At 39.2% G+C, this 12881-nt stretch overlaps 1 protein-coding gene across 11 annotated transcripts in view; it reads right to left on the bottom strand.

Moving 5' to 3' along the window:
* Window positions 1–12881, bottom strand: part of TATDN3 (TatD DNase domain containing 3) — a 59451-nt gene that overhangs the window by 36711 nt on the left and 9859 nt on the right. For 2 of the 11 annotated variants that reach the window (XM_074385166.1, XM_074385167.1), the window contains exons 5-11: window positions 12303–12365; window positions 10688–10797; window positions 10461–10516; window positions 7008–7120; window positions 6547–6627; window positions 875–936; window positions 273–332 (exon numbers count right to left, since the gene is read on the bottom strand). In XM_074385166.1, the coding sequence (XP_074241267.1) occupies window positions 913–936; window positions 6547–6627; window positions 7008–7120; window positions 10461–10516; window positions 10688–10797; window positions 12303–12365 (447 nt within the window). In that variant the 3' untranslated portion in view covers window positions 273–332; window positions 875–912. The other 9 variants (XM_074385161.1, XM_074385162.1, XM_074385159.1 and 6 more) reach the window with 7 other exon arrangements.

The raw sequence follows: 12881 nt of genomic DNA, 5'->3' as shown, positions 1-12881 counted from the left end.
TAACATTTTAAACTTAAAAATACAAAATATTACTGTTCATGAGGAAGTCAGATACATTTTTAACAATGCCATTTACATTCTAAATATGTTGGCAAAATTCATACCAGAACTTAAAATTGGTATATTAACTAAACTTTTGGGCTTTGTATTTAATAATGATTGTTCAAACCACTGGCCTCATAAGTCGAAAATCTAAGATCAGTGTAAAATCCTTATGCATTTTTATCTTAAAGAGAAATAACTCAAAGTATTAAAAGTTTAATTTTACAAACCTAGAAAAGAGATTTCTGATAGCATAGGACACCAGACACTCTCCCTTCACTGGCTTAATCCTATGGGAAGAAAAACAGGTGGTAAGACCACACTTTAGCCAACTCCATCCTCATCACAGTAGTGCTTATGCCCTTCCTGTGGGAGCCACCCTTCCAGAAGCAGTGGTTTCAGTTCAGATGGGGGTTCTATGTAATAGGGCAATGTAAGAAGTAGCAGTATTTTCCCAACATCCCGCCAGAACTTGGCTAACTGAAAAGCAGCACAAGGCTAGAATCAGAACTCAGGGTTTCAGGATCCAAGCCCAGTTTTCTTTCTAAGAGAAATATTTCTCTACAGTTAAAATTGTCAAAAACCCTATAAAATAGCCTCTTGAGTTCAGATTCTTCATCAGAACATTTTTATTTTTCAAATGCTGCCCCCTGCAGTTGATTCCATTTTGTAATGTATGGTTTTGAAGCTATTTCTGGAGCACGTGTTGGAGCTTAGGAAACAGTTTTAATGCATTCTGTGTCGTCACTTCTATAACTTCTTCCACTGAGATCCCTTTCACCTGGGCAATATATTCTGCTGAAATAGAAATGTTCCAGGGCTCATTCCGTACCTGAAATTACACAGCAGACACCATGTCAAACATGACAGTCAAGGGAAGCAGATCCTTGGAGACTATAGATAAAACAGAAGAAAATGAGTTGGTAAAAACAACTGATGGGCTCCTTTTTTCTTTTTAGGTGGGGATGAGGGCTGGGAGGGAGGCATGGCTGCAAAGTTGATTGGAAATTTATGCTGCTCCTGAAAAGAAACCTGGGGTATTAATTGAAGTCCCTAGTTCCTAGCGCATGAAGCAGTCTGCAAAGTCAACAGTTGGTGACCTGCCTGACCAATGGATTAACTGTCCTGGTTTGTTGCTTACGTGAGCGCTTGTAAAGGTCATTGCTCTGCTGCTTGGCTGCCTACCTCACAGGCTACATGACAGTCTGATTCAAGAAATGCCATCATGTATTGGAAAGACTGAACGGATTATGTACTGTTATTCCACTGATTCTAAGATGCATTTTAGAATCATCTCCTCTATGTTAACATCTCTGAAATTGATACAGTATATTTCACTTAGATTCAGTGGTATATCATAGTGTAACTGGTAGTGCTTTTTCTTTCTTAATGGTCATAAAACAATGGTAAACAATGGTGCCTCTACAATCAGTAGCATTTATATTCGATGAAACAAAGTATTATTATTACTATCAATAAGTATCTACTCAGGATGATAATGTTCAGCAGAATAACATTATTGTTAAAGTTTAAAAAAACCCACCTAAAAAAATAAAAATGTGCACAAAGATTTGTGTTCAAGATGTTCATCATGTTTTTTATAATACAATCTAGATGACCAATATTAAGTTAAATATATTACAGCAAACTCACATACTGGAATATTATGCATTTATTAAACATGATGAAAAGTATATTTATTAATATATACAGAGGTTCAGCTTCTGTATATATTAATATACAGAGGTGCAGTGGCTTACATCTATAATCCTAGCACTTGGAAAGGCAGAGGCAGAGGATCACTTGAGCTCAGCCTGGGCAACACAGTGAGACCTTGTCTCTATTAAAACAAATTAACAAAAAAATATATATACAGAGATTTACCACATAAAGGTCAGTTATGAAATAATATGTCCAGGTTAATTCTGTTTTTATGAAATATATGTACATACATAAATGAACATTAAAAGGTCTGAAAGAACACATGGACTTTAGTGTTTTCTATAGATGAGGCATTGTTCTAAGCTTTTTATAAAATTTCTCATTTAATCCTCAAAATAACTCTGTGGGATAGGTATACTATTATTAGTAGTGTCCCTTTTTTTTTTAGAGACGGGGGTCTTGCTATGTTGCCCAGGCTGGAGTGCAGTAGCTATTCATAGGCGCGATCCCACTACTGATCAGCACAGGAGTTTTGACCAGCTCCGCTTCCGACCTGGGCCAGTTCACCCCTCCTTAGACAACTGGTGATCCCCCTCCTGGGAGGTCACCATATTGATGCCAAACTTAGTGCAGACACCCGATCAGCATAGCGCACTACAGCCCAGAACTCCTGGGCTCAAGCAATCCTTCCACTTCAGCCTCCCAAGTAGCTGGAACCACAGGCACCTGCCACTGCACCCAACCATATCCCTATTTATATAGATAAGAAGGAATCTCAAATAGCTAGTAAGTAGCCTGGCTGGGCTTTAAACACAGGCAATCTGACTTCAGAGTTTACGGACTTAGCTACTATATTATAGTGGTAACCTTTGTGTGGTAGATGATTTATTTTCTTGGTCATGATTTTCTGTGTTTTCTAACTTTCTAAAACAGACATTTTTTTTTTTTGAGACGTAGTTTCGCTCTTGTTGCCTAGGCTGGAGTGCAATGGCATGACCTCAGCTCACTGCAACCTCCGCCTCCTGGGTTCCAGTGATTCTCCTGCCTCAGCCTGCTGAGCAGCTGGGATTACAGGTACGTGCTACCATGCCTGGCTAATTTTTGTATTTTTTTAGTACAGACAGGGTTTCACCGTGTTGGCCAGGCTGGCCTAGAACTCCTGACCTCGTGATCTGCCTGCCTTTGCCTCCCAAAGTGCTAGGATTACAAACACGAGACACCACGCCTGGTGAACAGACACATTTTACTTAACAAAAATGACATGCAGTTAAAAAATTCATTTATCCAAAAATATTTGTTGAGCACAGGTTGAGCATCCCTTGCCCAAAATGCTTGGAACCAAAAGTATTTCAAATTTTGTATTTTAAAAGTATTTACATATACATAATAAGATATCTTGGGGATGTGGACCAAATCTAAACACAGATTCTTTCTTTGTTTCTTCTTTCTCGCTTTCTTTTTCTCTTTCTCTTTCTTTCTTTATGTGGGGGGAGACCCCGCAAGTGCCAAGGCAAGGGTCTGAAGCCTCAGCCTGTTCCCATATAAATGATGAAATTAGAAATATAATCACATAAGTAATCATAGATATAGATACTTAAATATATATATACTGATTATAATCTTTTAACGTTGCTAATACTTCTCAGGTTGCAAAGTGTGAACCTAACATGAAACTGTAAAAGAAGTGACCCTAAGGCAAGATGCTCTAAGCCCTCTGTCACTCCTGCATAAGGGCTACTGGAGGGCAACTTGGCTGTGCAGCAGTGCCAGCACTGGGAAAGTACCAGGGCTGGGAAAGTGCCCGCTGTTTAGCCAGCTGTAGAAGGAGACATTCAAGATGTCTCTTCACCAGAGGAGTTAGGAGAAAACTCTGCTCCCCCAAGCTCTTGTGGTAGGCCTGACAGCTGTCAGGGAAACCCACAGACATCCGGGGGCTTAAATGTCTCTATGTGGGGCTGTGTTTCAGAGGTCACGTACCATGTCTACTTTCATCTTTTGCTTCTGCACCTGGTTCCTCTTTTTCTTAGAAGATATCAGTAATAGTAACATAAATCTCAAAGTCTGCTCTCTTTTTGACGAGTATGAAAAAAGTGCTGATGCAGTATGCTCCTTCCCTCGTCTGGGCTACCTGAAAGTCCTGGGTGCCTGTCTCCAAGACACGTGATTTACCTGACCCTATCACTGAACAAAAATGACCTGCCTAGTCTACCCTGCCCCCTGCTTTGTATGCAATAAAAGCCAGAGTGACCAGACACTCGGGACCACTGCTGGACTCCATGCTTTGGTAAGCAGTGGACCCTTGGGCTCAAACTTTTTCTCTTGATCTCTGTGTCTTGTCTTTTTTCTACAATTTCTCATCTCTGCACCAGTGGAGAGGGGCTCTTAGGACCCTGTAGGGTTGGACCCTACATTTTTTTTTTCTCTGTTGCCCAGGCTGGAGTGCTGTCGCATAATCTCAGCTCACTGCAACCTCTGCTTCCTGGGTTCAAGTGATTTTCCTGCCTCAGCCTCCTGAGTAGCTGAGACTACAGGTGTGTACCACCACACCTGGCTAATTTTTGTATTTTCAGTAGAAACAGGGTTTCACTGTGTTGGCCAGGCTGGTCTCAAACTCCTGACCTCAAGTGATCTGCCTGCCTTGGACTCCCAAAGTGCTAGCATTACAAGCGTGAGTCACTGTGCCTGGCCCCATTTATGTTTCATATATACTTTATACACATAGCTTGAAGTTAACTTTATGCAATATTTTAAATTATTTTGTGCAAGAAATAAAGTTTTTGTTAAGTACTCATTTACAGAATTTTCCATTTGTAGTGTCACATCCATAATCAAAAAGTTTTAGATTTTGGAGCTTTAGATTTAGGATTTTCAGATTAGGGATGCTCTCAACTGGTGCCTACTTTAAACGTGGCACTATGCCAGAAACTCACAATATTTGTCAAATCAACTAAATGTAAATATAAAAGTGACTTACAACAGGCATCAAAATTGATTCCTGTTTAGGAAGAATAATGCTAGGTCCTTTCCTTCCATTTTACACTAGTCTAAATGGCAATTTTGTACCAATCTGTCCTATACCAAAATAGAAAAAACTAGTTGTGTGATCCTCTACTTTCCCATTCTTCTATATTACATTCTTCTAATAGCTGGTTCATAACCAGCCTGGACAGCTACTGGAGGTGGGTTCTGAGGTGGGAGGATCACTTCAGCAAAGGAGGTGGGGGCTGCAGTGAGCTATGACTATGCCACTGTATTCCAAACTAGGTCATAGAGCAATATCCTGTTTCAAAGAAAATAAAAATAAAAGCCAAGCACAGTGGCTCATGCCTGTACTCGTAGCACTTTGGGAGGCCAAGACAGGAGGCTAGGATTCTTTGAGGCCAGGAGTTTCGAGACCAGCCTGGAGAACATGGTGATACCATGTATCTACAAAAAACAAATAAATGGCCAGGTGCAGTGGCTCATGCCTGTCATCCCAGCACTTTGGGAGTCCAAGGCGGGCAGATCACTTGAGGTCAGGAGTTCGAGACCAGAGTGGCCAATGTGATGAAACCCTGTCTGCACTAATACAAAAATTAGCCAGAAGTGGTGGCACAAGCCCATAATCCCAGCTACTTGGGAAGCTGAGGCAGGAGAATTGCTTGAACCTGGGAGGCGGAGGTTGCAGTGAGCCGAGATCATGCCACTGCACTCCAGCCTGGGCGACAGAGTGAGACTATGTCTCAGAAAAAAAAGAAAAAAGGCCAACTAGCCAGGCATGGTAGCACATAGCACATGCGTGATGGAGAATCAACTGAACCCAGGAAGTTGAGGTTGCTGTGATCATCCCACTGCATTACAGCCTGGGTGACAGAGTGAGACCCTGTCTCAAAAAAAATAAAAAATAAAAAATAAAATATATATACATATAATTAATTGAACATCAATTTGTAAAATTCACATTGCAATCACATATAATCATACTTTCTGAATAAACACATAGTAATTGCTACTGTTCCCAAACCTCTAAATTTTGAGTGCTAATTCTCTGAATTTGGCAGGCACAGACACACAGATCTGGTGGGGCAAAGGCATTTATTAAACTGCACATTGGGAGGTCATTGTAATAGGTAATGTCTAAAGCAAATAAAGCATATACTGTGGCTTACTTTCAGAAAATTATAAATTAAAATAGTAGCAATATGAAAAAGAGTGAAATTTAAAATATGATTCCTTGTGGCTTACAAAAACAAAAAGAGACTACAGCAAAGATCATGTAAGTAAACCCGTAACTATATCAATGCTTGTATTGAAAGAAACAGACCTTCATTATAACATGCCAATTAAAAGAAGAAAATGAACATTCATTGAGCACCTACTGTATACCAGACATTGCTAGGTACTTTCACATACATTCTTTCATGTAATACTCACCATAATCTTTTATATTATTTATTATTTTACCCATATTTTATAAATGAAAAAGCAGTTTCAGAGAGATTAAGCGGTTTACCCAAAGTCAGCTACTAGGTAGACAACAGGATTAGAATCTGTCTGACTGCAGACACCGTGCTTCTTTACTACACTGGTCTGACTGTTATTATTACATACATTAGGACATGCTCCATTATCAAATAATATTCTCTGGTGCACAACAGCTATATTTAGAAAGACTTGAAATAAAGTTAATATAACCCCTCAATCTAGCACTATATGAGGATTCCACCGTATTTATTTATACTAGAAATGTGTAAATACGGTGGAATCCTCACATAGTGCTAGATTGAGAAACATAGCTAAATAAGAAAAGAGCTCAAATGAAAGATACAATCTAAATAATACAGACATTAGAAAACCATTTACCTGTTTTTCTGGTCCTAGTGCAGGTGAATCTGTTTCTAAGCATATAGAAGTTAAAGGCAACTGTTTCACAAGTTTCTGCTTCTTAGACAAAAGAGAAGTTTAAAACATGAGAAATAAAGAGCATTAAATTGACATGCTAATAATACATCTGATTCTGCATGAACTTAAAATTTATGCTTTAATCTGGGCGAGGTGGCTTACACCTGTAATCCCAGCACTTTGGGAGGCTGAGGCAGGTGGATCACGAGGTCAGGAGTTCGAGACCAGTTAAGTCTTTGATCAGTTTCTGAGTTCATTTATATATATATATATATGTATATTGTGTGTATATATATATAATGTAGAGACCTAAGATTAATTGTTGTAAAGTAACTAGAATAGTATCACAAGTATGTAAGAAAAGCTCATACTTTAACTTTTATTTCATAAAGTGTTAGATGAGTTTCAATGAAAAACTTTACCTGTCCACTTCTTATGATAGAAGGGGGAATTGAGAAGAAGTACCCAGCTCTTACTCCTTGCATGGCTACAGATGGCCGACCGTCAAATGCATGCAGCAGTACCTTGTCAGCACCTTTCAAAAATGAAAGATAAAGCAGAATTCCATTTTATTTCCCATCAATCAAGTTAAATAACAGAAGTCTGAAATTTTAAGTAAATGTTGGTCACTAGGATATAAAGAAGAGGTTCTATAACTTTTAAAGGGTGGATAAATGTATGGTGTTCAAAGAGTAGAATAAAAATACAATAAATTTTAGTCCAGGCACAATGGTTCACACTTGTAATCCCAGAACTTTGGGAGGTGAAGGCAGGCAGAGACCAGCCTGGCCAACATAGTGAAACCTCATCTCTATAAAAAACACAAAACTTAGCTAGGCATAGTCACACAGGCCTGTAGTCCCAGCTACTCAGGAGGGTAAGGTGGGAGGATCACCTGAGCCCAAGATGTTGAGACTGCAGTGAGCTGTGATTCCACCACTGCACTCTAGCCTGGGTATGAAAGTGAGACTCTGTCTCAAAAAATAAAATAATAAAAATATATATAAGCTGGGTGTGGTGGCTCATGCTTGTAATCCCAGCACTTTGGGAGATTGAGATGGGCAGATCACCTGAAGTCAGGAGTTTGCGACCAGTCTGGCCAAGATGGCGAAACCCTGACTCTATTAAAAATTTAAAAATTAGCCAGGTGTGGTGATAGGCACCTGTAATCCCAGCTTCTTGGGAGGCTGAGGCGGGAGAACTGCTTGAACTCGGGAGGCAGAGGTTGCAGTGAGCTGAGATAGTGCCATTGTACTGTAGCCTGGGTAACAGAGTGAGACTTCATCTCTAAATAAATAAATAGAGAGAGGAAATAAATTCTTATCCTTCAGAATAAAATAGAAATATTCAGTAATTTTGGCCAGGCATGGTGACTTATGCCTGTAATCCCAGCTCTTTGGGAGGCTGAGGTGGGAGGATCTCTTGAGCTCAGGAGTTTGAGACCAGCCTGGGCAACATGGTGAAACCCAGTTTCTACTAAAAATACACACACACAAAATTAGCAGGGTGTGGTAGTGGTGTGCCTATAGTCCCAGCTACTTATGGAACTGAGGTGGGAGGATCACTTGAGCCTGGGAGGTAGAGGTTGCATGAGCAGTGATCACCCCACTGCAATCCAGCCTGGGCAACAGAGTGAGACTCCTTCTCAAAAAAAAGAAAAAAAAAAAAAAGAATATTCAATTTAAAAGACAATTATTTAAATTTCCTGCACCATCAGACCTTTTCTAGAAGTCTGTGAGCTGTCAAATTGTTTCTAACAGGAGGTTTTTTAGGCAGTCCAGTGGATTCTCTTAACAAAAATGCTAGCGGAAGAAGAAATGGGGGCCAGGTGCAGTGGCTCATGCCTGTAATCCTAGCACTTTGGGAGGCTAAGGAGGGTGGATCATGAGGTCAAGAGATCGAGACCATCCTGGTCAATATGGTGAAACCCCAACTCTACCAAAAATACAAAAGTTAGCCAGGCATAGTGGTGTGCACCTGTAGTCCTAGCTACTTGGGAGGCTGGGGCAAGAGAATCACTTGAACCTGCAAGGTGCAGGTTGCAGTGAGCCAAGATTGTACCATTGCCACTGCACTCCTGCCAGGGTGACACAGTGAGACTTCATATCAGAAAGAAAAGAAAAGAAAGAAGAAAGAGAGAGAGAAAGAGAGAGAGAGAGAGAGAGAAAGAGAGAGAGAGAAAGAGAGAGAGAGAAAGAGAGAGAAAGAGAGAGAGAGAAAGAAAGAGAGAGAGAAAGAAAGAAAGAAAGAAAGAGGAAACTAAGTGACACAAATTCAACTGTCAGAGTCGGCCTCACAAAATTACCCCCAGTTCTTAAAGGGTAGCTACTCCGCCTGAATAAAAATTATGCTTTCAGTGACTCTAGAAGTATTAATCACTGAGAAATACAATGTTTTCTAGTTGCAGGCAATTACATTTACTTTATTATTTGACAGTGTTTTTTTCAAATGGTATGACCATTAGTGGGTTACAACCATTAAGTGAGTTATGAAACCAACTTAGTAGGTCACATCACAACCAATCAAAGTGTGTTTATATGAATGTATCTGTGTGTGTGTGTGTGTGTGTGTGTGTGTGTAGCACACACATTTATACATACCGATACACACATACACATATAAGGATTGCTCTTTAAACTTTTGTTAGCTTTCTTTATGTGAATATGAGTCTCAAAATAAATTATATTTCTTACTGTGAATGGCACCTTTAAAAGCTTGAAAAATAATGCTGTAAGATGTAATTTTACTTTAGGAACAACTGACAAAGAAGAGTGTTTTTATGTATGATGGCCAAAATCTTTATTTCTGCATTTCTGTAAATTCTGCGTTTTGCAGCAGCAGCCAGAAAATATACAAAACAGTGACCCAACATGATTGCTGTATGATTGCCCTTCTTTGTCTTTTTTCCTGTTCCTCATTAATCAGCTGACTGAGCTGATTAAGAAACTGCAGCTGCTGGCCAGGCACAGTGGCTCACATCTGTAATCCCAGCACTTTGGAAGGCTGCGGCAGGTGGATCACCTGAAGTCAGGAGTTTGAGACCAGCCTGACCAACATAGTGAAACCCTGTCTCTACTAAAAATATAAAAATTAGCTGGGTGTGGTGGCACAAACCTGTAATGCTAGCTACTTGGAGGCTGAGGCAAGAGAATAGCTTAAATCCAGGAGGTGGAGGTTGTAGTGAGCCAAGATTGCACCACTGCACTCAAGCCTGGGCAAGAGTGAGACACTGTCTCAAAAAATAAAATAGGCCAGGCATTGTGGCTCATACCTGTAATCCTACCACTTTGGGAGACTGAGACAGGCAGATCATTTGAGGTCAGGAGTTTGAGACCAGCCTGGCCAACAGGGTGAAAACCTATCTCCTACTAAAAATACAAAAATTAACCAGGCGTGATGGCAGCCACATGAGAAGCTGTAATCTCAGCCACATGAGAAGCGGAGGCAGAAGAATCTCTTGAACCCAGGAGGTGGAGGTTGCAGTGAGCTGAGATCGCGCCACTGCATTCCAACCTGGGTGACAGAGCGAGACTCCATCTCAAAAATAAATAAATAAATAAAATAAAAATAAAAAGAAACTGGAGCTGCTATTTTTTTAAAAATTTTTATAAAGTTACTAATTTTTAAATTGAGGGACATAAATTATTTTATTCAACTTTTCATTTACTCTATCTGGGCCTTAGAAATATCGTAATTACACTGAAAACCTTGTAAACAATAGCCTGACTTGCAAAATCATCTTAGATGATTTCTACCTCTCTTCTTGCCCCCTGCCCTTCAGTAAATCAGATTAAAATATGGCTTGCTTTATAAGAATGTAAACTGGAATTGGCAAATTTGAACATTAGGCCCATTTTTCTCAGGAAACTAAATACCTTGCTCTTGTAAAAGGTTGATGGTAGGTCTTCCAGCAGAGCGTGAGTGCACATTTCTGTTTAACAATAAAATTTCTTTTAAGTACCACTGTGGAAGTATTGTTTTTGATCTATTAAAGTAGTTCAGAGAAAAAGAAATGTAGAACTCCATTTCAGGAGAACTCTGATCATTATTTCATTATTTAATTTGCTCTATAGCTATTAACATAGAGAGATAATTAACCTACAAAGGCAAATTTAGTCTTTTGGCTAATTGGATCTGTCTGATTAGGACTTGTCTTTGCTCTTCCTTCTGTTCATCAGTGCCAGCAAATCTGGGGGAGAAATCTAGTCCAACCTACAACAAAAAAATAAAAAGAGATATTTTGGATTGATGCTATCCAACAGAACATAATGCGAGGCGCAAAAGCAAGCCACATAAAAATATTAATTATAGTACGTTGCCACATTAAAAATATTAACAAAAACAGATGAAATTAATCTTAATATACTTTAACGCAATATATTCCATATATTATTTTAACACATAGCCAATATAAAATATTTAGTTATTTTATATTCCTTTTTGTTTGTTTGAGACGGAGTCTGAGTCTTTTACCTAGGCTGAAGTGCAGTGGCATGATCTCAGCTCACTGCAACCTCTGCCTCCCGTGTTCAAGCGATTCTCTTGCCTCAGCGTCCCAAGTAGCTGGGATTACAGGCATATGCCACCATGCCCAGCTAATTTTTGTATTTTTAATAGACAAGGTTTCACTATGTTGGTCGGCTGGTCTCGAACTCCTAACCTCAAGTGATCTACCGCCTCAGCCTCCCAAAGTGGTGGGATTACAGGTGTGAACTACCGTGCCCGGTCTTTATGTTTTTTTCTTTTTGGTATTAAAGTTTTGAAATCCACAGTGTATTTTACACTTACAGCACATCTCAGTTCAGAAAGGTCACATTTCAAATGCTCAGGAGCCATAAGTGGCCACTCCATTGGATGGCACAGATTATAGATGACTCCTTCTTCTGGGACTATTTTGGCATGCATTCTATAATCTATTCTGAATTTAAGTGTTATTCTTATCTTTTGCCTTTAATTAAAAATGGAATTTATTACCAAGTAATAAAAATATTTCATAATTGGCCAAGCATGGTGGCTTATGACTATAATCCCAGTACTTTGGGAGGCCAATGTGGGTGGATTACTTGAGGCCAAGTGTCCAAGACTAGCCTGGCCAACATGGTGAAACCCTGCCTCTACTAAAAATACAAAAAAATTAGCTGGGTGTGGTGGCGCATGCCTGTGATCCCAGCTACTCGGGAGGTTGAGGCAGGAGAATCGCTTGAACCTGGAAGGCAGAGTTTGCAGTGAGCCGAAATTGCACCACTGCACTCCAGCTGGGATTGTGCCACTGCACTCCAGCCTGGATGACAGAGCAAGGTTTCGTCTCAAAAAAAAAAAAAAAAAAAATTCACAATTATAAATTATTTAAATAAAAAAGTTATTTAATTACAAACTCTAACCCGTTTAAAGTGTGTTTCTAAATTACTTACGAAGAATTATAGATACTGTATTAACTCACCAGAGCAAGGACCGATATTTAAGCACAAGAAAAGAGAAAGCAAATTCAGAAATACTATGATTTTTCTCCAATTAAGGTAGGCCTATGGTAAGGCTTTCGATTGTTCCATTCCCAAGCTTTCTTACTTATTAAAGAAGTATGGACAAATTGTTATTTGGCCAAATAAGGTGAACATAATTAATTAAGTCAGTTACAATCACCAATACTGAACTAAGGATTATTTTCATATACAGAAGTTTGAATTAGAAGTCATTTGATCAGCCTAGTAGGTGTTTACCTCTCCAATTGCCAACAATCGATCCTTATAATTCTCAATAATGGGCAAAGCTACATCCAAATCCTGGGAGAAAAAAAGTAAAATTGTTAATATGGAAGACAAAAACTGCTATTTCACAAGCTCCAATTATGTGCTAGGTGCTATGCTATCCTGGTGTTTTACGTACATTTAATTCATTTAAGTAGTCAAAGAACTAGCAATAGTAATCCTTCTATAATGGTGAGTACCTCTACTTGAAATTTGAGTAGAAACATATCCCATACCCATTCAGGTTACAAGAATGTGACTTTTTATGAAGGGCGCCACTCAAACATTGACTCCTGTTTAGGAGGTATTTCCTGACATTTAGGAGGCATTTGGACTTTCTGAAATCACTAAAAAAAAAGAGAGGCAAAGCACCAGGTAGTCATCTTTGCACGTGAATTTTGCGATTGCATTGTTGTGTTCTCTCCTTAGAATTCCTCTGCTTGGTGAGTTTATAATAATGATAATCCCATACTTCCTTTGCACTGTTTTCACTGATTTCATTTGTCTTTATAGTCCTACTTTGATTATTTGTCCTAAAGGTTCAGCAATATA

This window comes from Saimiri boliviensis, chromosome 14 (assembly GCF_048565385.1).
Source record: "Saimiri boliviensis isolate mSaiBol1 chromosome 14, mSaiBol1.pri, whole genome shotgun sequence".
NCBI classification, from domain to species: Eukaryota; Metazoa; Chordata; class Mammalia; order Primates; family Cebidae; genus Saimiri; species Saimiri boliviensis.
Note: the sequence above shows the minus strand (reverse complement) of the source record. Positions and strands in the feature narration are given on the sequence as shown.